This window comes from Bipolaris sorokiniana (genome assembly GCF_000338995.1).
Source record: "Bipolaris sorokiniana ND90Pr unplaced genomic scaffold COCSAscaffold_2, whole genome shotgun sequence".
Lineage (NCBI taxonomy): Eukaryota > Fungi > Ascomycota > Dothideomycetes > Pleosporales > Pleosporaceae > Bipolaris > Bipolaris sorokiniana.
Window position 1 is genome coordinate 516,914 of NW_006911896.1, and position 20,492 is coordinate 537,405.

The 20,492-nt window shown below is 50.8% G+C and overlaps 7 protein-coding genes across 7 annotated transcripts; 2 read left to right on the forward strand and 5 right to left on the reverse strand.

The window, feature by feature from the left end:
• The first annotated feature begins 1,908 nt into the window (after positions 1–1,908).
• COCSADRAFT_268209 (uncharacterized protein) lies at positions 1,909–3,524 on the forward strand. The gene has a single exon (XM_007697571.1). The coding sequence runs from the start codon at positions 2,148–2,150 to the stop codon at positions 3,315–3,317; it is 1,170 nt and encodes a 389-aa protein (XP_007695761.1). The 5' UTR covers positions 1,909–2,147; the 3' UTR covers positions 3,318–3,524.
• Positions 3,525–4,863: 1,339 nt separating this feature from the next.
• COCSADRAFT_167318 (uncharacterized protein) lies at positions 4,864–6,214 on the reverse strand (the record flags this gene model as incomplete). Its single annotated transcript, XM_007697572.1, has 4 exons — positions 4,864–5,025; positions 5,146–5,643; positions 5,784–5,987; positions 6,101–6,214. The coding sequence occupies 4 exons, from the start codon at positions 6,212–6,214 to the stop codon at positions 4,864–4,866; spliced, it is 978 nt and encodes a 325-aa protein (XP_007695762.1).
• Positions 6,215–6,697: 483 nt separating this feature from the next.
• COCSADRAFT_108087 (uncharacterized protein) lies at positions 6,698–8,735 on the reverse strand. Its single transcript, XM_007697573.1, has 3 exons — positions 7,380–8,735; positions 7,196–7,324; positions 6,698–7,138 (listed from the first exon to the last, which is right to left on the reverse strand). Exons 1-3 carry the CDS (start codon positions 8,560–8,562, stop codon positions 7,011–7,013), a joined length of 1,440 nt encoding a protein of 479 aa, XP_007695763.1. The 5' UTR covers positions 8,563–8,735; the 3' UTR covers positions 6,698–7,010.
• Positions 8,736–9,135: 400 nt separating this feature from the next.
• On the reverse strand, positions 9,136–13,156 carry COCSADRAFT_177959 (uncharacterized protein). Its single transcript, XM_007697574.1, has 8 exons — positions 12,434–13,156; positions 12,248–12,382; positions 12,113–12,195; positions 11,956–12,059; positions 11,623–11,904; positions 11,483–11,576; positions 11,390–11,431; positions 9,136–11,338 (listed from the first exon to the last, which is right to left on the reverse strand). The coding sequence occupies exons 1-8, from the start codon at positions 12,999–13,001 to the stop codon at positions 9,566–9,568; spliced, it is 3,081 nt and encodes a 1,026-aa protein (XP_007695764.1). The 5' UTR covers positions 13,002–13,156; the 3' UTR covers positions 9,136–9,565.
• A 3,191-nt stretch (positions 13,157–16,347) lies between these two features.
• Positions 16,348–16,633, reverse strand: COCSADRAFT_268298 (uncharacterized protein). Its single transcript, XM_007697575.1, has one exon. The coding sequence runs from the start codon at positions 16,598–16,600 to the stop codon at positions 16,382–16,384; it is 219 nt and encodes a 72-aa protein (XP_007695765.1). The 5' UTR covers positions 16,601–16,633; the 3' UTR covers positions 16,348–16,381.
• Positions 16,634–16,757: 124 nt separating this feature from the next.
• On the reverse strand, positions 16,758–17,998 carry COCSADRAFT_33020 (uncharacterized protein). Its single transcript, XM_007697245.1, has one exon. It carries the CDS (start codon positions 17,899–17,901, stop codon positions 16,858–16,860), a length of 1,044 nt encoding a protein of 347 aa, XP_007695435.1. The 5' UTR covers positions 17,902–17,998; the 3' UTR covers positions 16,758–16,857.
• Positions 17,999–19,531: 1,533 nt separating this feature from the next.
• COCSADRAFT_268311 (uncharacterized protein) lies at positions 19,532–20,371 on the forward strand. The gene has a single exon (XM_007697576.1). The coding sequence runs from the start codon at positions 19,739–19,741 to the stop codon at positions 20,264–20,266; it is 528 nt and encodes a 175-aa protein (XP_007695766.1). The 5' UTR covers positions 19,532–19,738; the 3' UTR covers positions 20,267–20,371.
• Positions 20,372–20,492: the final 121 nt, after the last annotated feature.

Below are 20,492 nucleotides of genomic sequence, written 5' to 3' on the forward strand. Positions count from 1 at the left end.
GGGAAAGCAGATATGTAGGTTTCGGGGAAAACGACCAAGTTAGCCTTGTTCGAGGCTGCCTGCTTGACGAGGGCTATGGCCTTGTCTGTTGTCCGACGCGCATTCAGAAAAACTGGAGACGCATGGCATGCAGCCACGCGGAGGATGCTTGCCATTATGCGTAGTGTTATGGCAATGCGAAAACGGTGGTGTTGGCGAACACATGATCTAATAAATGCCCCTGCGTCTGATTAGGCGTACCTCCCCGCATTCTGCAAAGAACCCGTGCTTGTCGGTGTTCATCATATTACTGTTCAATGCTTTTCTCGGTCTCCTCAACGTTTCTCATAGTAAGGCTAGCGAAAAAGAAAGAAAAAGAAAAACGAAGCCGGAAGATGCGGATCAATTGAGAAGTGCGTGGGACGACTTGAGCGCAACTGGCTTGAGGTACATTGCTCGGCCAAATTGACATCGGAAAAAAATACAGGGTACTTGGCCGCAACCGGCGGCCATTCTCTGTTATTGTATTATACGTTAACGCCACAAGAGTGAGTACTTGTCCCAATCAGACCAAAGTCATCCGGTAAAGGCAGGTCGGATACGAGGAGTGTTGCCACACGGCGGTTCCGGACAGTCCAGGAACGGTGCAGAGGTGAACATGTAGTAGTGTACACAGATACGTACACACAGTTTACACAGTACATGTTCGATAAGGACATATCTCGGCGGATGATGTGGAGAAGCGGCAGGCGGACTGCCGATGTTTCTGGAGTGATTTTGACAAGTCCTCCGTACCCCTGCAGAGTTCCCTGCGCCATGCACGTTTACGTCGCTCGGAGGTGTTTATGACTTCCAACTGTGTAGTTACTCGCGATGTTTGAGTAAGATGATGAGAGAGAAGCAGCTGTCCAGGCGGGCGCACGCGCGTGCGCGTGCGCGGGTTGGAAAAGAGTGCTGACATATGCGGGGTGCCAAGCATCGTAGCATCTCCCGCTCGCTTCGAATCGTTACTCGTAACCTACCAAGCTGTCCTTCATAACGTGTAAAACCCTTCAGCCCAAACGCTCGGCCGGATCCGCTGTGACCTTTTTGCTGACAGGTGAATGACGGACCTCCGCCCCCGAGCTAGGAACCCACGCGATGATAGCGCTCAAAGTTGACTAGGCTTTACCTCGGACACAGCTGCTGTTTGCAGTGACCACGTTATCTGATTCACACCAGGTAAATGCGGCTCAGTTTCTGAAACAGCAAATACCGCCCGTCCAACCAAACAGTCGTCGCTGCGCTACAGCTTGCCCATTTGCATGAAACGAATCGCTTGAACCCGCGACTGTGCGCAAGTAGTTGGCGTCTTGTGCTCTGCACTGCCTGCATAGCGCCCAACTACTTACCGACATACTTTGTATGTTCATACATACGCGCATCCCGCAAAATCCATCGAACCGGGTTTGTACCGTACGGCGCATAACGGCCGTTTATCGCTTGGTTGTCGAGTTAAGCAGGAAGGAGGATTACATGGAATTCAGGCCGGAGCAAGTGACGCTTTTGTCATGTCCCGCCCACACCCCGGCTCAGCAATCTCGACATTTGCGCAATGTTTTTACCCAAGCGGACCAATCATCCCCGCATCATGGCGCCGTTCCGCTGGAGACCAACTTTTGGGGTGGATCTCCCGCGTGCCTGAACTGACAGACCTGTCATAAGCGCCTTCGGACCGATACCGTTGCAGCCCTCTGGGGCAGCTAATTCATGCTAAACACGAGCGTCGATGCAGCTGCCTCTGGAACATCTTGGCAGCTCCCATGGGAGATAACCTGGTCCACCTTAGACTTTGGTCAGGACCGCTAACATGTACAAACACCTTGACGGCCCTTCTAGGATGACGCACATATTGGTTTCAAAACGCTATCTTGGCAGACTATACCACTTGCACCAATCTATGGCACACACATGATGAAGAGACAGGGATCGGACCAAGATGTGGGATGTAGCCTGTTATCCGGTACATGCAACCCAGTCGAGCCTTTTTTCTCAGTCGCCCCTGCAATAATCTTACCGACTTGGAGGCCTATGTGATGAAATATAAATGGCTTGAGCCTGCTTCCACTGAACTATTACCTCGCAGTTAATCACCAACTCTCTCACACTCACTGACTTCATCGCCCAAGATGCGTTTTTCATTCATTACCTTTGCTACTTGCGCTCTTGCTGCCGCGCCCTTTTTGGACGAACCTGACACTGGCATTGACCAGCAACTTGCTGCCTTCGTCGCTAATAAAACCGTCCCTCCTCTCAAGTCCCTCGTCGGACTGCCCGATTTCCAATGGGTCGGTCGTAACTTCATGAACGTCTCGTCCTACACGTACTACCGCAACGGTGCTGCTGGCGAGTGGTCTTACCGCAACAACCTTGAAGTCTTTGCTCGCTATCGACTTCGCCCACGTGTTCTACGCGACATCACCAATGTTGCAGCCTCTATCCCAACAACCATCCTTGGCCATAACTTCTCAGCTCCTTTCTTCATCGCCCCATGTGCTCGTGGTGGATATGCCAACGCTGAAGGTGAAGTGGGTCTTGTCCAGGGTGCCGCGAAGGCCAACATCCTCTACATGCCCTCGCTCTTCTCATCAAAGACCATGGACGAAATCTACGCTGCTCGCCCTAACGGCTCTGAGCAAGTTCTCTTCCAACAGGTTTACCTGACCGAAGACATGTCAGCTACCACGAAGCTGTTCCAGAAGATTGAGAAGATGGGTGCCAAGGCTATTGTCCTTACCATCGACTCCCCTGGTGATGGTATCAGGCACCGTGCTGCACGCTACAGTGTCGGATCCGCAGATTCGTCCCTCAGCCTTCTCACCTGGGACCTTTACCACAAACTTACCAACCTCACCTCTCTTCCCATCATCCCCAAGGGTATCCAGACCGTCGAGGATGCTGAGGAGGCCATCAAGAACGGCGTCAAGGCTATTTTCCTCTCCAACCACGGCGGTCGTCAAGTCGACACATCGCCCTCTTCCCTCCAAGTTGCCCTCGAGATCTACAAGAAGGATCCTTCAATCTTCAACAAAATCGAGGTCTACGCTGACGGCGGTGTCCGATACGGCACTGACATCCTGAAGCTCCTTTCTCTCGGCGTAAAGGCCGTCGGTGTTGGCAGGCCTTTCATGTTCGCCAACATCTACGGAGCTGAGGGTGTCGCCAGGGCCGCCGAGATGCTCAGGTACGAGCTTCTCAACGACGCCGCCAACACCGGTATCGCCGATATCAAGAAGATGGGCCCCGAGTTTGTTAACTGGAAGGCCTCCAGCATCTGGGTTGGCAGCGACGAGCTCTAAATCGCTTGATGTTTGGAAGATACCCCCCCTTCACTTCTTGAATGTACATATATACATGTTTTCTTTTCCAGGTGTATGTATATACTTTTTGCATATAGACTACCCCAACAAAATTTGTTCTTTACCTCTGAACCTGAAATCCTTCACACCCAATTCATTCAATTAGTGATGATAATGATTATGACGAAATGCGAAACCAGGAAAAAGATTACCAAGGATTTACCAATTACTTACGCAACTTTCCACCCCCCGCAAGTCCGGAATTGCATGGGCCAAGCTCCAGTGACATTTCCTGTCAGACGGGCCGAGAAGCGAGGCTGTACTACATGGCAGAAACCTGAACACGGATGCCCTCGGAGCCGAGAAAAATGCCGAAAAATTGAAAGGCGATCGAGTAATAAGTACAATGGTCTTTCGATAACTTCACGAAGCTACACGCTGAAAAAATCCAGCGCATCCAATAATGCGGATACTATCAAGTTCGTGTCTCTCATGCTAGTCCGCGATCGTCAATCAAAGAACTTTGTCTCCAGTAACGACAATAGTGCAGCAAAAGAGCACGACCACTTGATGCATTGGAAGAAAGGAAAAAACAACGCAAAAAGCAAGCTGCGCCAATAAAAAGCCCAGACTGTTTTCTTAAGTCTCGGATGCGGGGAAGTTGATCTGTGCTGTTGCTTACTTTCAGATAGTTCCGTACCGAGTTATACACACGCACGTATGCTGACGGTGCGCCGGGAAGACTAGTGGATGCCCAGATATCTTGGGATGCAGAGTGCTATGCTGGTGTTACGTGTTCATCGCTTGGAAGAGGGCGGATGAGTACAGGGTTTATCTGGGGGCTGTGAAGGACGAAGATAGAACACAGTGACGTCAGTACATCGGCTTGGAGGACTGGGGGACGAATTTCATGAATCGGTATCGTATACAGGGAGAAGAGGGCTGTGCTGGTGCATCGAATATACCGGGTATTACTAGCGTTTCTTTGATAGATACTCCGCCGGCAGTTTTTTTGTTATACCGTACTCTCGTGTGCCACGGTATCGGATGAGGACTAAAGAGGAGGAAAAAGCGACGCTAGTGATGAGATGAAAAACAATGTGGGACTAGGAGAATGTGTGGTAAGTGACTTTAGAGTACCGCTGCAAAGCTGGCGATACTTACAAGCGGGGGAAGTCAAGAAAATCGGCGTAAGAGCTAGTATCGGTACTGTGAGATCAAAAGAAAATAAATACATGGCAAGGGAATCTTCTGAAGGAAAGAATGGATATCAGTTCAAACCACTTACTCTGGTACGGCAGTGAAATGGCTCGAAGAGCGGCACTTAGAGAAACACTAGCGATCCAGCAATCAGGGCCTTGGCGAAAAGCTGAATTAACGGGACTAGACAGCTGGTCAACCAAGAATACACACTAACAATCAGAATGGCTCTTACCGAAAGACAACCAAGTGTGATAGTACGTGGAACATCGTGCACTGTGCCTGCATCCTCGCAGATAGCATAGGCAAAGAAAACAGACCCATTCTTCCTTCTCCCAAAATGCCCTCAATCATACCCAGCAGGAAACGCCCCCCAAGGCCCCATCGCGCGATGCTCCTCGCGCTCAACCCCATCATGCTCAACATGCACATAGTGATATACCCAAAATGAGCAGTACACAAACGCTACAAGCCCAGCCCCAAACGTCGTAAGGTACATGACCGCGATCTGCCCCTCACATATAAGAATTAGCGTTGAACCTTCCATCTTTCTTCTTCCCCTTCTTAGTTCCACCAAAAGCTACATTAAATGGAAAGAAAGAAAATGAAAGTAGTGCAGCATACGTACATTCCACCCTTCATCCCCCCACGCCCCCTTCTTCTCCCCCCTCAGAACCGGTAAACCAACCAAGACCGTCAGGCCAGCTAGAAAAGCGCACACGGAATACGACATGAACATCAGCGGGGCTTGCCATATAAACACCATCTTGCGCCGGGGCACGTAGCGTTGCTTCGCACCACCACTGCCCGCATCCTCTTTTACCGTCACGGGCGAGAGGAGTAGTGGCATATACCTCTGTATTGCTGCATCATACACACCCCCACCATTACTAGGTGTGGAGGAGGGCGGGCACTGGGAGGTGGGTGGTAAGAGAGAGGGCGAGGACGAGGCGGCATACCTCACCGGCCCCAATAAATTCAAAACAGTAATCTCAGACGCCGACAGCAAAATCCCGAGTATCGACAAAATCAAGCTGGTATGCCAGAAGCCTGGGGTGAGCCAGTGCGCTGTTGAGACTGTGGGCCATGAGAAGGCGCCGATGACGGCGGCGGCGAGGACGGTGCACTGCGTTCATCATTAAATCAGAAAAAAGTAGTAAAGTCTAACATGTTTTTCTCCTCTTTGGTGAGTTCGGTAGGGGGCGTGTAACATGTTGCGGGACTGGATGATGATGGTGGTGGTGAGGGCAAAAAGAGGAGACTTACGGAGATAGTAGTAAATTGGAGTTCGCTAAGTTTTCTGGTGCGCCAGCTTGATAGTGTGGAGAAGAGTTTTTTGGTGTCTGGGGTGGGGGATGAGGTGAGGGAGGCGAGGTTGCAGAGGGGATTGATGGTGTTGAAGTGGTATAGGCGGTAGTATGGGAGTGTTGCTATGCGGATTATGAGGGTTTCTATGGCGGTCCAGAGGTGCTGGCTGGGGGGTTAGCGATCACCGTATCCTTTTTTCTGATTTATTGGCGGTGTCTAGCTCTGTTATGAAAGACGAGTGTTCACTGCCAAGGGATGTTCGCATGCTTACTTACTTGTAGAACTTGTGTAACGCGTCCAATAGCCTTTGCCAGTGTCGCAAAGTTTAGCGCAGGCGACATTCGAGAACCTGTTTCCTGTGTACTTGGCAGCGGCAGTTTCCCAGCCATTTGTCGATGCTGCTGTGCTGATTGTGCGTCACAGGTGTGGTAGTATGAACGCGAGACAGTAACGATGTGGGCGGCGAAAGGTCATGATGGCGGCCTGAAAGCTGGGCTACTGCAAAGTTACAGTTACCGTGGGGCAAAGTAATGGGCTATGTACATGCAATGCCGGCGTAGCTGAGGTACGATTGGCTACTTTTCAGCCTCGCCGCCTAAAAAGGCACAACTAAAGTGCGGCTGAGACGCTGTTCGCTTATTCAATACTTATCCATGTTGAAGGCTTCCAATAAAGCTGAAAAGATTGACCAAAGAGACGTGGAGCTTGGGAATAGCCTTGCCTCTAGCATATAGCTACTTAACGTTGAAAGAGTCTCTTTTTCATAGTACGGCATCAGACTCATTCTAGTCAGCACGATGTTTGTGGAGCTATCTAGTTCGTAGTTGAAGATACACGGGACATGATGAAAAAACATGAGGTTCATCAAAAATAGGAGTTTGAAGTATCTGGGAGAGGAGCTATACGTTTTCATGTGCGATAATGAAGATATAATCTCTCATCTGAAGGAACCATTACTGACTCGAGTGTTCAAACCTCACGAAGCCGGACCAGTTCCCAAACCCTCCAACATGTGCAAACTCTTATTGTAGCAATATTGATTATTGTTCATCCTTTCAAAATAGAAAATGCAGACAAGGGTATTTACATAGAAGTCAAATCATCCTCATACCAGGTTCTCCGCCGAGCCCTTAGAAACGCCACATCGCCACATCATTTCAGCATCACTTTCGTCAATATCGCACCTCAGTTAACTCCAACAGCAATGGCAGCAAGTGCCCAATCCATGAAACCAGCATTGGTGTCAAGGATGTTCTGGTTGAACTCGGTGAGAGTGGGGTAAAAGTTGGTCGCGTATCCAAACTCCATGGTGACTGAAAGCGTGCAAAGTCAGCATAAATCCACTGCAAGGTAAAAGAATCAAAACTTACACCCGAAGACCTTGTTAGCACCGGATTTGGCGTACGAACGGCTGGCGGCGTAGTCGTCCGAGGCACCGGAAGTGGCGTAGAGGCCAACGGATTGCATGGATGAGTATGAACGTCCACCTACAGCGGCCACTGAATACAAGTGTCAGTTCGGATATTATGCAAAAGTTCTAAAGGGTCAACTTACTAGCAGCAGCCGTCTTGGAGGCAACGCTCTTGATGCCGGTGACATCGGCAGAGGGCATGTATTCCTTGTATGTGGAGTCGCCAAGACGACCTCTCTTTCCGTCATAAGCACTGTTAAGGAAGTTCATAGCGGTGTTTGTGGACTGCGTCTCGTCGTCACCCCAGTTGTAAAGAATGTCACCAGTAGCAGAGTGGATATCCATGAACCACCTAATCTTGGGGAAGCTGTCGTAGATGCTGACGTGGTTCTTGGTCTCAGGCTCAGATGCGGCGGCAGTGCCGTAAAAAGCCTCCGAGCTGGGCGAGGTGGAAGCAGGCGAGGTGGAGGGGTCGAAGAACTTCTTGAAGTTCCAGAGGAAATCAAAGTTACGGTTGAGATCGACACCGACAGATGCGCCGCTTGTGCCGGAACGAGTGTTTCGGTTCTTGCGCCAGAGGGAGCCAGAGGATTGATCGTAGGCAACTCCGTCAGGGTTGACGAGAGGGAAGAAGACGATACCGGCAGCGAGAACGCTCTTGACCTGGGCGTTGGTGTATGTCTTCCTGCCGTATGTGAGACCGGTTCCGGCCTTGTTGGCAGCAAGCAAGTCGGAGATCCAGTAAATGAGCTGATCGGGACCACCTCGCTCACGGGCGTGCATGCCAGCACTGAGGTAGAGCTTGTACTGCGACTTGTCCGTACCAGCACCAACGTATCCAGCGGTCTGTGTAGCACCCTGGAAAGTCTTGTATGGCAAAGTAAGGGTGTTGATGCCATAACCGTTAACGAGACCCTTGATTGCCGAGTTGATCTCGGTAGGGTTCATGATGGAGCTGACTGTTGATCCCGCAGCTTTGGTTCCGAGACCAGATGGTGTGACGGCACCACCCTGCCACCTGTCACCAGTGCCGATTGGTGCGTCGGCAGCCCTCTTGCTGAGGTCACGTCGGTGGAGAGAGATCTCTCCCGAGCGCTCGTATTCCCTTTCCAGGTGGGCAATTTGCTCTTCAGTCAAGAGAGCATGAAGCTCAAAATGGCCGTCCTCATGCGGGACAGCCTTTGGTCGGCAGCCCAGATCGTATGTGCCATTGTTAACAATGTCGAGGAAGTGGGAAGGGCTGGGTGCCTTGAAGTGAACGGGAAGAAGGCTGCCAAGTACAGTTGTACCCTGGAGAATCAGGGCTGCGGCGAGAGAGTACTTCATCTTGAGATGTATTTGGAGAAAGAATGAGGGATGTTGTGAAAGCGAAAGAACGAAGTACCTCTGGCGGACTGGTTATTGCAGCAAGGAAGCCGCCTTATACATTCTGTGCGGCCCCATAGCATGATGAGCGACCTTCTTCTAACGGGTGTGATAATACATCGTTAAGCCTGGTTGCGCCGGCGTGGGGATAGGGTGGCAAGTCCGTGATTGGGCGGCTTTGCGAATTGGCCGGGGGCGCTAGCAACATCTCCTTCTTCTTTGGTCAATCCTCCGTAGGCCTCCCCTTATGCACCTGCCCGGGAGGATCAAGTAGATCGTGCTGTGCATCGTGACCAGGGCTGGCCTGCCCGTATGAGCTGCTTTGTTTGATAAGATAGATTGGAGAGCGACACAAAAGCAAATGTTTCGGGGCAAAGCTTGAATGGTGATACGCAGCTGCTAACGCATAGGGCGGTTGTCTGCGACTTGGCGTTCCAATCGAGTGACGCCATAGTCGAGCAGCCTTTATAGGTTAATGCGAAGAAGCCGCCGGAGTGGTTTTCATGATATGTCGTCGTCTAAGATGACGCCGAACCAAGGAAAGGAACTGCGGAGCAGCCCATGTGAACGGAAGGTGTCTCCAGCTGGGCAGCCTCAGGGGCACCGGGGCATCCGACGCTTGATTTCTTTCTTTCTTTTCTCAGCGACGCAGGCTCGGGCATCTCGATGGCGTACGGAAATGATGCGCACCCAAGGCAGGAAGTAGGCAACGGCCATGCTGGGAGTTGGAGTGCGTGTCGGATTGCCCAGCTGCCAAGACTGCTCACGTGTCCAGCAGCAGCGGAGAACCCCACCGGGCTACTGCTTCTGCTTGCACCTTCGCAAAGAGGCAACGTGCCAGGACTACTTTGGACATGGAACATCGTTCATTCAATATGTACATACATGTAACTCATAACATCATGACTCGGAAATCGTCAAGTCGTGTGTGTCGTCTCGTCTAGCGCGTAGGCCCAATGCAAGCCTAAGAATCAAATATCGCCCCGTACGCCGGTATCCCCCTCTTCTCCATGTCAAACACAATCTGTTGTGTGAACCGTTTGTTGCTAATCACTAGCACCGCCTCCGCCCCGCTCTCCTTGTAGAGGTTATACGTCAACAGACTCATATCCGGCTTTCCAGACATGCGCGTGTTGTGAATGACGGCTTTGGGGTCCCTCTGGAGTACATCCTCGACCATTGCCTTTCCAAACGTTGCCTCGTGGTTGGGCGCTGTCCAGAGAATGCGCATGGCAATGTGCTTATACGGAAAAATAGAGAGACATGGGCCGATGCCGGACCCCGTAGCTACCACAACCACACTCTTGAACAATGTTGCAATACGGAGCACTCCCGAAGTGGGGATTCCGCGTCTCCATATATGCGTTGGTGCAGTGTCGATCATGTGTCCTGTAAAATCGCCAGCCCGACTAACAATCACAGAGTACCCGCCGTTGTTCGGTCCATTGGTAATTGTTGCAAAGCCATGCCAGTCTCCAAGTGGGTGTTGCGCAAGACGTATGCCTTTGCCTGGCCCAAGGTTCGAATTAAAATGTAACCGGACCGCATGAGAAGAAAGAACTTCGGGTATGACAGGAACACGTCGGAGAAACAGCCACGGGAAGATGATCGCGCAGGTAGCGACTGCGATGAGCCATAGCGACGGATTCCTGAGGTAGGCCTCCGACGTCGAGTATCCCACTTGACGACCCATATCTGCGGTGGACAGTCCGATGAGCACCCAGTAGAGGATCAATACTGTCCATCCACCAAATCGATGCAAGCCCTCCCATAAATCGTGGTACCGGTTCCGGAGGTACGGGTGCGACATCGCGGTCATTGTAAGCAGCAAGAACATGATGAAGTAGGACAGTACCGCCGGCGCTACTGACATGGCTCTTTCATCCACACTCTTTGCCATCTCCAAGCTCGCACCGATGACAAATATGACGAACCATATAAGCGCGGCAATAGCGCATCCCACGTGTATACCGCCAATGTGGAAAACATTTGCGCATATGCACCGTATCCTAAGAGGCACCCACGTGGGAACCGATGAAAAAACTTTGAACAACAGGTTGATGACTGGCTCCGATCGGATCAAGATCGCAGCGCAGAGGTTCGCCGCAGTTGCGTTTGCGACCGCCGAGAGCGGGTATGTGTGTTGCTTGATGTTGTCGTAAAGAAGCCAGCATGCGACTCCAATGTTGGTAAGGACAACGGGGAGGAGCAGCCAGCGATATGCAATCAAACAGCGATGTCGTACCCAGGCGTGTGTGTTCGACAATGTGGGTTGCGGCAACGCAGTTAGTATCTCGAATGGCCCAGGGCTTTCCGTTCCCGAACGACGCTCAACACTCTTAGTTATGAAACCTTTTTCGAGATCAATATCGCGTGACGAAGCTCGTGGGCTGTCATGTATGATGGCGGCAAGGGGAGCTTCGACCTTCCTAGGCTCATCTGAGACATCAACGCCCGAGTCCATTCGCATATGCCCCTTCTTTGTGATTTCGACTTCTGCCTTGGGAGAAATTGTTGCTGCAGCCAGTGCTATAAGTTGTGCCTTGTCAACTTTTCCGTTGGCGTTCAACGGCACGTCGTCAACGCGAAACCATCGTTCCGGCACGGAATAGTAAGGCAGTTGTTTTCGGAGGAAGGTGTCGAGTTCTCGCTCATCGACGGGGGTGGAGGATGCGTAGAAGCCATGAAGGACTCCATCAATGACCAAAGATGCACCTCGTGTGACTCCAGAAAATTGCTACAGAAGATTGTTAGCAAGTCGTAATAATTCAGCCTAAGAAATATTTACCTCAATAACGGAGGTAACGCCGTCAAGTTCGACACGGAATCCCTAGAAAGGTCAGCAAGATTCCTGGAAACATAGTTGTAGTCTTGGACAAACCTTGATCTTTACTTGGTCATCCATTCGACCAAATGAGTCTAACGAGCCGTCGGCTCTCCAGCAAACAATGTTCCCAAAGTTGTACATCACGGAACTGGATAACTGTCAGCGCATTCTAAGATAGCCGGCATCTTACTCACCCGTCGTTTGCGAATTTGTCGAGCTGGAACTTCTCTGCAGTAGTCAAGGGCAAATTGATGTAGCCTTTTGCTATGCCCCTGCCCCCAACCCACAGTGTTCCTTTTTGCCCTACTGGCACGGGCTCTCCTCTGTCATCAAGGACATAACATGACACATTTGGTAGTGGCCGGCCGATGGACAAGTGCTTGCCCTTGACATGTCGATGTGAAGACAGTAAGAAGGTCTCCGTGGAGCCAAGCAAATTATAGAATGATCTGCCTTGAGCCCAGTCATCGGCGAGACTAAGGATGTGTTAGTACACTCGCCGTTTCTAGCACATGTGATGCACTCACGCCTGTGGACATGCCTCGCCTGCTACGGCGAGCACTTTGATGTTGGGAAAGCTCTGTTGGTCGTATTTGGACAGGATGGACGGGGTACATATTAACGTGTCGATCTGCAACGCTATTAGTTGGGAATTGGCTAGCAGTAGTGGCTGTTTGCACCAACCTGCTTCAGTGTCGCCTCCCAGTCGGATCCCCGGAGGTATAATGTTCCTCCGTTCATCAAAGAGGCCAACATCTCCCATGCTCCTGTACTACGTTTAGAAAAAGGGTCCTTTTTCTCAAGCAGTGTATAAATTACCCATAGCAAAAGAGATGCTCAAGACCTGTCCAACCTTTGAGCCAATTGTAATTCCCAGCTTCCCCGGCTCTGAAAGGAGAGCGCTAGTCTTGGTGCCGTGTTTGACATCGACGCCTTTAGGTACGCCAGTGCTCCCTTTGATAGCTGTTAGCGAGTGATCGATTCCGTACCCATGATAGTACTTACCTGATGTGTACATGGCGTAGAGACCATCTTCCGCGGTGACCTGAACACCCGGTCTTGAGGGAGAGTAGAAGGCTCCAGTGTTCATGTTCAATTCTAGGACGATAGCGTCTGGGCTTGCGAACTGCTTGACTTTGTCCCAATACCTTGGAAGGCATAGGATGAATCTCGCCTCTGTATCTTCGAAGATGTGTTGCAGGGCCTGGTCGGAAGCAACACCCCCGTCGATTGGAACATACTGACAACCGGCTTTCAGTATCGCCAGGAAGCCAATGAGCATCTCTATCGATCTCTGAACGACTAGACATACTCTTTGTCTTGGGCGAAGGCCCGAGCTGATGAGATGATGTGCGAGACGGTTGGCAGCGAGGTCCAGCTGTAGGTAAGTAATGCTTTGACCTTGATGAACCGCGGCCACGACGGTAGGATGCTCGTCAACAATGCGCTCAAAGGCTTCGTGTACTGTCTCGGATGGAACAGTGAGTCTTGGGCCGTATCCAAATTTAGAGACCAAGGTTTGGTCTTCGAGAGAAAGACCAGACATATTGTGGAACATATTTGGCTCCTGCATGTTACCGACACGCAACGGAATGATGTTTGGGGTACAAGGAGATACTTAAAAGCCTGGTAGACTAGAGGGACAACGCCTGTTAAGAACCCGTGATCATGCCGCAGGCTTAGCAGCTGGGGTGATGCGGTGTGGTAGCGCACGTCAAAAAACGGTGCGATATGGACCTATTGGCCCAAGGCATGAGGGAAATGTATTATGTAGCAAAAATATCGATTACCGGATTTCGGTCTAGTCATTCTCGACAAACGCAGTGTGGCTGCGTCTCGGCTCTCGAGTGTTGCATTCTTCATCAGTGCGTCCCTACGACCCCACCGCTTGCACAAACGTGGTGCCTATTCGTTGGGCTTCCCGTCCGGCTCACACATCAGTGCAAGTACATGTAGAGGTGGCTGCTCTCGGCTTGAAGTGGGGTCGTCAAGCGTGGGTATGGCGACCCGACTGTCATCACCTGCAGTCTGCACGACAACGCCGTGATGCTGCCGCCATGCCGCAATACCACATTAGGCTCGACGATCATCAAGCACATGAATGGACTCGTCAGATTGTCATGTACGCATCAAAGAAGAGTTGAGTAAATGCCCGTCGTTGTATCACCAAATTGCTTGTTCTTGCCAGGGTTTTAATGTGTTCGATAACGATGAACTGTCAGCCTAGAAACTAGCTACTGAGATAATTGAAAGCTCGTTACTGATGCATCTCATAGATTAACTCTGCAAAGCTATGCATGAAATAACATAGAAAGACGATGGAACGGCGGGAAACTTTTCCGGAAGTGTGGACAGCTGGTCGATCCTGTGGAGAAGTAGTATTATGCATAGACACTTACACAGACCTACCATAGTTTTCCCAATACGTAGCTAATGCATGACTGGTGACTTCCTCTCGGTATTTTCTACACTGGTCAACATGACGTCCAGGCCCAACTTGCTGTTCCTTCGGCTAAGTGGCTTGAATAGGACTGTGTTCATGGATGGCACTGGCTTCCGAATACAGGAGATGCGCCGGCCGAGGTGGTGGGATCGTATCCAAGGCGGAACACTACGGCACACCATGCACGCATTGATTGTGGCTGGAAGCGTTGCCAGTCGAATTTTTACGTACGAATGTAGAAGAGTCTCAGGACAGGGTATGGCAGAATCCAAGCGGATACCCCGATCGATGTCGGGCTCGGTTCTGACGAGTCCAAAGTGTGGCTTTTGGCTAACTTCACTGCAGTCGCGCACCGAGGCAAAGGACGATGTAACTACCAGCAGAGGCAGTGGCGAGTATCCACACCGCACCCCGCTGCGTATTTTAGTTGTCGTCAGCGATGGTCGCTCGGCAAAGCGACGAGCTGCAAAGTAGTGACCTCAAGCCAGGCATTTGCTTGCACCCGTTCGGCACGGCTCGCTTGCCACAAACAGGCGTAGGCAGGCGGCAGTAGTCGCCCGATCCTGCTGGTGTGCCACGCCAGATGGGCGTGCATATGGACGGTGCGTTTCCGGAAATTCTTGTACGGCTTACTCACTTGGGTGTTGCTAGGTAAGCATCCGCCAGTAGCAAGTGGAGGCCAAATGAGGCTTGAGGGGTAGTAGTGTGCGTGCTGCGCTGGCCGTGCAGCATCAGCATAGCGCTCGATCAACAACTCGAAGTCGTGCTTCTTGGGGCGTCACAAACGTCGGCAGCCGTGTACGCGAGTAGATTGAAAGTCCTGGACGTCCGGAAGTGGCTTGGATTAGCGTGGTTGGACAGTGTGGGCGGACGCGTGCAAGCTAGCGGCGTGGGGAGCATCCTGCTAGGCGGACTAGCTGTTGGCTGAGGGTTTGCTGTGCAATAGGAAGACGAGAGACCATGTCCGTCGCCGAGGTCGGGTCCATGAGGTTGTTTGTTGTTGTGGTTGTGGCTACTGGCGCAGGCCCTGCGCAGTGCAGGTAGTACGATGTAGGGTGTAGGATGTCGAGTCAGCCACTTGTATGCTTAGCGGCTTGGCAGGGTCCCGGCCAGACACGTGTAGTGATAGCAGATCGAATGCCCACTCCAACTGCGCTAAAACTGCATTCCTCTGACGATCTGCAAATCCCGCAATATCCACTAGTTCGCATCAAGTATCACTAGGCAAGACCAGCCACTTTGGTTCCTCAACTTGCGCCTGTCCGGAGCCCTGGGCTGGCTATGCCTGGTGCTATCACGCCCACGTCCTGGCCTCCACGCATCCCACTCGGCATCTTCTGCGCTTCCCCTACGTACACCTATGTATCTATGTCTGTCAGCACATCAACATCGACAGGCGATCTCTCCGTCCTGGTACACTTGCTATGCATTGCAGCGGCAGTATGCTCCGAGTGTAAGCCATGCCTTCGGTCCCACATATTCAGTCCTTAGGCCGTGGGCTGAAAATCTTCCCATCCATTCAGAGCTCCATCCCCGTCGTTGGAATAGTCGGTGAAGTCGGCTGCCGGCCACGTGATAGCACGGCCTCGTACAATGACTTGTGTGTGTCTCCAGTTGCTCTGCCGTCCAAGGTATCATTACCCCGCTTTAGTGTGGACACTCTAGAACATGCGGCTCTTGGTTCAAACTCTATTTCCTATCGAGTGATGCCACCCACTTCACGCGACGCAGAGGGACGTGTTGGCTTCTCATGTGCTAGACGCGCGACTATGATACACACAGTCCCCAGGTTCACACCCATTCGCAGATTCCTGCCAACTCGAGACACAATTGTGGACTTGGATCTACTCATCTATTCCAACTTGAGTCCTTCACACATTCATTACTCCCACCCCCTCCACATGTCCGGGCTTTCTATGGTGGATGTGCCGCCATCACGATATTGGCCCGTCCGAATGGGTTAAGAGGAAGCTACTACGTGGGCCGTTATTGCGTGTCCATGCAGCAGTACCGTCGCCACGAGATGGATGAGCAGCGACAGCCCTCGCAACACCTACGGCTTTTGTTCGGTAGTCCTCGTCTCAACATGCCAACAAGATCGGCACAGTCAGGACGGCTGGCCAACCAAATGGCGACTTTCCCGCATCTAGTCTGAAGATCGCTGACTCCATACCAGCAGCTGTGTATAAATTCTTACTCTTAGCCACTGAAGCCTATTACTGGCTTGACTTCATAACATGGAGATAACAATGCCTTTCCACCCTCATTCTTCAGCTAGCCCCCAGTCACGTCAACACGATCCGGATGCACGCGGACCCCGTGGGCTGGCGGCTAGGGTAGCTTTCCGGTTTAGTCAAAAGGATGGCGACTACACTGCCCATTTTGCTCCTTCGATGACCTATGAGCATCCTTCTCCGTTCATCGGCAAGAAGCCTCTATGAATAAGGCCGTCTTGCCGTGAAGTAAACATGTATATAGAAAACCTATATTGGAAAAGACCGCCCGAAACTCTACCCTGTAAGGCCGAGCCGCGGCTGTGCAAGCGCCGGCGCGCCTTCGGAGTGAAAAGGTTCACAAAAATATACTTCAATAACCAGCTCCTTTAGAGAAAATCCGGTGGCTTGCCAAAGGTGAAAGTATGTACAGAATACGAGGGGGTGTCGGCAGTTGCTATTACTCAAGCATAGTCTGGTGGTGAGCGTCAGCGCGGGCATCGCCTGTGGCTGCATGTGCGGGCGAGAGCGGCAGACGTGCGCCACCAATGCACGTGAAAATTCCTTTTTCCTCGACGTTGCATTACGCAAGACCCACCCCATTAGCTCTAGTCTTGTAGAGAAACATCATGAGAGAGTCTGATATTCTGAGTATCTACTCTAACAATCAATACTGAGTCCGTTCATGCGCTAAATGTCCAAGTGAGTGCACGGTTGAAAAAAGATACCTCGAATTTTCATCTAGCAATCGCATCGTGTAGGAACTCCGCAGTCTAGATCGCTTTGAACTTGAACGGATCCGAGATGTCAAGAAGCATCTGCTCACTACTCGCTCTCCATCTTGCTTCCTTGTCTTTCTCCTCGCCAACCAGCAGCTCCTCCTTTGTTCCTCGTCTCCACTTCGAAAAAGCCCCAAGCAATATCTTACTGCCCTTCCCAGTATATGATTGGCCACTTTCTAGCTCCTCTAGCTCTCCTCCATTCGAAGTCTCCTTGTCCAACTTTTCGAGCCAAAACGTCTTCTCGTATGGCACGTTGGGCTTAAGCTCCTCGAACATATTGTCAGAAGGGAAAGGCTCTCTGCCGTCAAAACAACCTATACCGTACGGCCACTCCACCTCTTCGCCGTCCTCATCAACGACGTGCGCGATTTCCCCCAATCCGTGAAGCTCTCTGAGTGGTGTCTTGTGCAAGCACACTGTAATGGTCTTCTCATCATGCGACACAACTTGAAGCTTGAGGCCGAAGCGTGGCTCGCCACTTAGATGGCAAGTATCCGCTGTTGGTTGCAGTGAGATCGAAAGCTGCAGTGGTGATGCAGCATTATCAAATACATTGAGCTCGATAGGCCGTGGCAGGAGGCGCACTGGCAGGCGTTCAGGAGACTCTTGTTGACTATCTCCACGATATGCCCATGGGAAGTTTCCATCATTCCGCCAACGTATCTCATACTTATGACCCGGCGTGAGAAGTTGTGTCCAGAAGTCCTCATGCGTATCGATTTTGAGATCGAACCATCGGTTTCGCGCTCCAGCTTCGACGAATAGTCTACCAGGTTCCTCGTCGCTAGAAGGTACGGAGATCTGCGAATCCGTGTCTACGTCGAAGAGGTCAAACAGGCCTCCTTGTAAGGCGAGAAGAGGATCGAAGGTATTGGTCGATGACTGATAACCTGGGATGACTAGCGTAGCAGCATCCGAGGCATCGTGCATCTGAACCTGCAGAGTAGGTATAGTGCCTGAGGTGCCTTTTTGGCCAAGTTGGAAGGAAAGATTACCGTTTAGATACAACGATATGGTTGGGCTGGTGTTGGCCATGTTGTGAAGTGTTCAGGTGCTTGATTGAAAGGTGCAGGTTGGTTTGTTTGATGTCCGAATTCACTCGAGATCACGTACTCCTTAGTATCGTACGAAGCAAATAAAAAAGGTTTCTAATTAGGTCGCAACAACCTGATATGGTAGAGTTACGCGAGCGTTGCCTCATCAGCGAGCTACGTCATATGCAACTTTCAGCCTGGCCAATCGGGTTGAAGTAGGAACCTTTCTGGCCCCTTTGTAGTAGGCTGAAACGAGGCGCAAGGCAGACAACTATTCTCACCTGATTCGGGGCTTATTTCCTCGCAGATCTTAACCATTCACGTGATATGGGTTGGCCTAATAATCGCAGAAAACGGGTTTTTGTGACACACCATTCCTTAATGAATTCCTTCTTCGCCCCATACGCATATACCAACATCGTATTCTGGTTTCCACAATCACAATACCATGTGTAAGAATGACGGGGGTTCTTGCCGCGCATGCTCTACTCGAGTCAAAGTCACGCAAACAAGCCTTTTGGCACTATTAGAATTGAATAACGGCTCGACGTCCAATCGCAACTCCCCAATTATGTCCGTTACAAATCGCCATATATAGATGATCGGAATTATTTGCGCATCCTTCACAGCCACAGGTTACAGTTGAACCCCACACAGGATTAACACTAATCCTGAAAGGAAGAGTCTACAGCCATCATTCAGCCACCTAACCCAACTCCCGTTTATAATGTCTTAAAATTAAACCTGCTTAACAGTAAGATATACTTGGACTTACGATATACCCGATCATTCCGAATAGCCAATGCTAATAACTAGATTTCAGATCTATACTCATTCGTCAACAACCTTATGAGCGAGCAATGAAATCTATACAGCATGGACTCTATCGCAAGCTATTTAGTCTAAACATTCATTAGTTATGCCCTTGGATGTGAGAGAAACACTCCTCTTTGTCTATTGAGTTTCGGACACCGAAATCTCAAATAAAGTTCACATACATCCTTGATCCATAACTCCTATCTCAATTTCTCTGTGTTCAAAATGAGACATGATTCAGAGAACAGCCTACCTACGTCAGTAGATGTTTCTCTTCGGGAGAGCCCGAGTCACTTCCTGGCCGCCCGATACTCTTTGAGAGAAAGTTGCATGGCATTGTCCAAATCGAGCGAACTTTCCCATAACTCTGAGCATACTATTATCAGGCCTCCTACAGTCCTAGGTCAAGAGACCTTCCTTGTGTCCTTTGGATACTACTCAGCCTTCAGCTGTGGGGCCAGTCGTACCACCAACATCGATCCCTTCAATAGAATCCAGGATGTTTACCTCCAGAATGGGAAGAGATACTGTCGTCGTGTTGAGACTACTCTGTGTATTTAAACCTGTCCAGTCCAACATTGTTTGAGCATCACTTCGCAAATTCATAAGATCAATTCAGTAGATTAAAAACCCTTTTCCCTTGTTTAACCTCATCATGGTTGGCTTCAGTAAACACCTGCTTGTAGTAGCGGCTGCTTGTGCCGTTGTTCAAGCCCACCCTCGTGGGTAAGAGACATTTTCCACCATCTCAAACTAACCAAACATTTCCGATTATCGAGGATGAACAAAAGGAGATCCCCGCTAATCTCCCTCCAGAGGCTTCCAATTCACCAGTCTGAACTCTGCCTGGGCCGTCAAGCGAGCCCTATACAATCTCGACGCAGTCACAGATCAAGACCACAAAGACAAGCTGACCCAAGGCCTCAAAGACGCTATCACCATTGCCGCCAAAACGCTCGAGAAAATGGACGACGAAAAGCACCTCGACAAGCTCGAATACTGGTTTGGCGACCAGCACTCCGATGCCAACGGCCGCGAGCAGATCAGACAGGTCTACAAGAACTTTGTTGGCCAAAACACCGACGGCACAGGCGCCGATGTCAACGGCGACGTCATCGTCGACGACACGGACTACTGGAAGCCAAAAGCAGGCCAGGCACCCAATGCAGATGGTCAAACCCCATTCTGCTCGTTGGAACAGGACGGCAAGACGGGGACTGCGTATTTCAAACGTCACGGCGACAAGAAGCCCGGCATGCATTTTTGCGACAAGGTCTGGAGCAGAGCCAATCTCGCTACTCTGCTCGCCGACGATTGCAGTAAACTTAGTGGGCAAGTCAGCACTGCGACGTGGTCAAAGAACTTTATCGGATCGAATGTGTTGCATGAGTTTATGTAAGTCATTCCCTCTGCGTCACTCCAACCTTTTTTTCTTCCCAAGAAAACGATTTACTAATGCTTTCTTTCACACAACACAGGCACTACCCCAAAATCGGCCAAGAAGCCCTCGGTGTGCAAATTACAGACTGGAAATACGATGCTTTTCGTAAGAGAGAACCTGTCCACCACACCTGCTTTCCGTGTCCGTTGTTACTAACCATCTCTCTACCCAAAAGAATGCCGCGCCCTCGCCGTAAACGACGACGTCAACGAACGCGCCAAAACCCTCACAAACGCAGATACGTACGTGTGGTATGCACTCGTAAGTCCCGCTCCCCCCCTTCCCCTTCCTTCCAACTTTCCCCAAGCTCGTTTTGCTAATGTCTTACACACGCA

Bases quoted from the DNA above. Each gene is read 5' to 3' on its own strand.
- COCSADRAFT_268209 (XM_007697571.1), top strand. From the start codon at position 2,148: ATGCGTTTTTCATTCATTACCTTTGCTACTTGCGCTCTTGCTGCCGCG.
- COCSADRAFT_108087 (XM_007697573.1), bottom strand. From the start codon at position 8,562: ATGAAGTACTCTCTCGCCGCAGCCCTGATTCTCCAGGGTACAACTGTA. The intron at 7,325-7,379 runs GTAAGTTGACCC...ACTTGTATTCAG, and splicing joins CTCCAAGACGGCTGCTGCTA to TGGCCGCTGTAGGTGGACGT. The intron at 7,139-7,195 runs GTAAGTTTTGAT...GCACGCTTTCAG, and splicing joins TGCTAACAAGGTCTTCGGGT to TCACCATGGAGTTTGGATAC.
- COCSADRAFT_177959 (XM_007697574.1), bottom strand. From the start codon at position 13,001: ATGCAGGAGCCAAATATGTTCCACAATATGTCTGGTCTTTCTCTCGAA. The intron at 12,060-12,112 runs GTTGGTGCAAAC...ATAGCGTTGCAG, and splicing joins GGGAGGCGACACTGAAGCAG to ATCGACACGTTAATATGTAC. The intron at 11,432-11,482 runs GTTTGTCCAAGA...TGACCTTTCTAG, and splicing joins ATGACCAAGTAAAGATCAAG to GGATTCCGTGTCGAACTTGA.
- COCSADRAFT_268298 (XM_007697575.1), bottom strand. From the start codon at position 16,600: ATGCAGCCACAGGCGATGCCCGCGCTGACGCTCACCACCAGACTATGC.
- COCSADRAFT_33020 (XM_007697245.1), bottom strand. From the start codon at position 17,901: ATGGCCAACACCAGCCCAACCATATCGTTGTATCTAAACGGTAATCTT.
- COCSADRAFT_268311 (XM_007697576.1), top strand. From the start codon at position 19,739: ATGCCAACGGCCGCGAGCAGATCAGACAGGTCTACAAGAACTTTGTTG.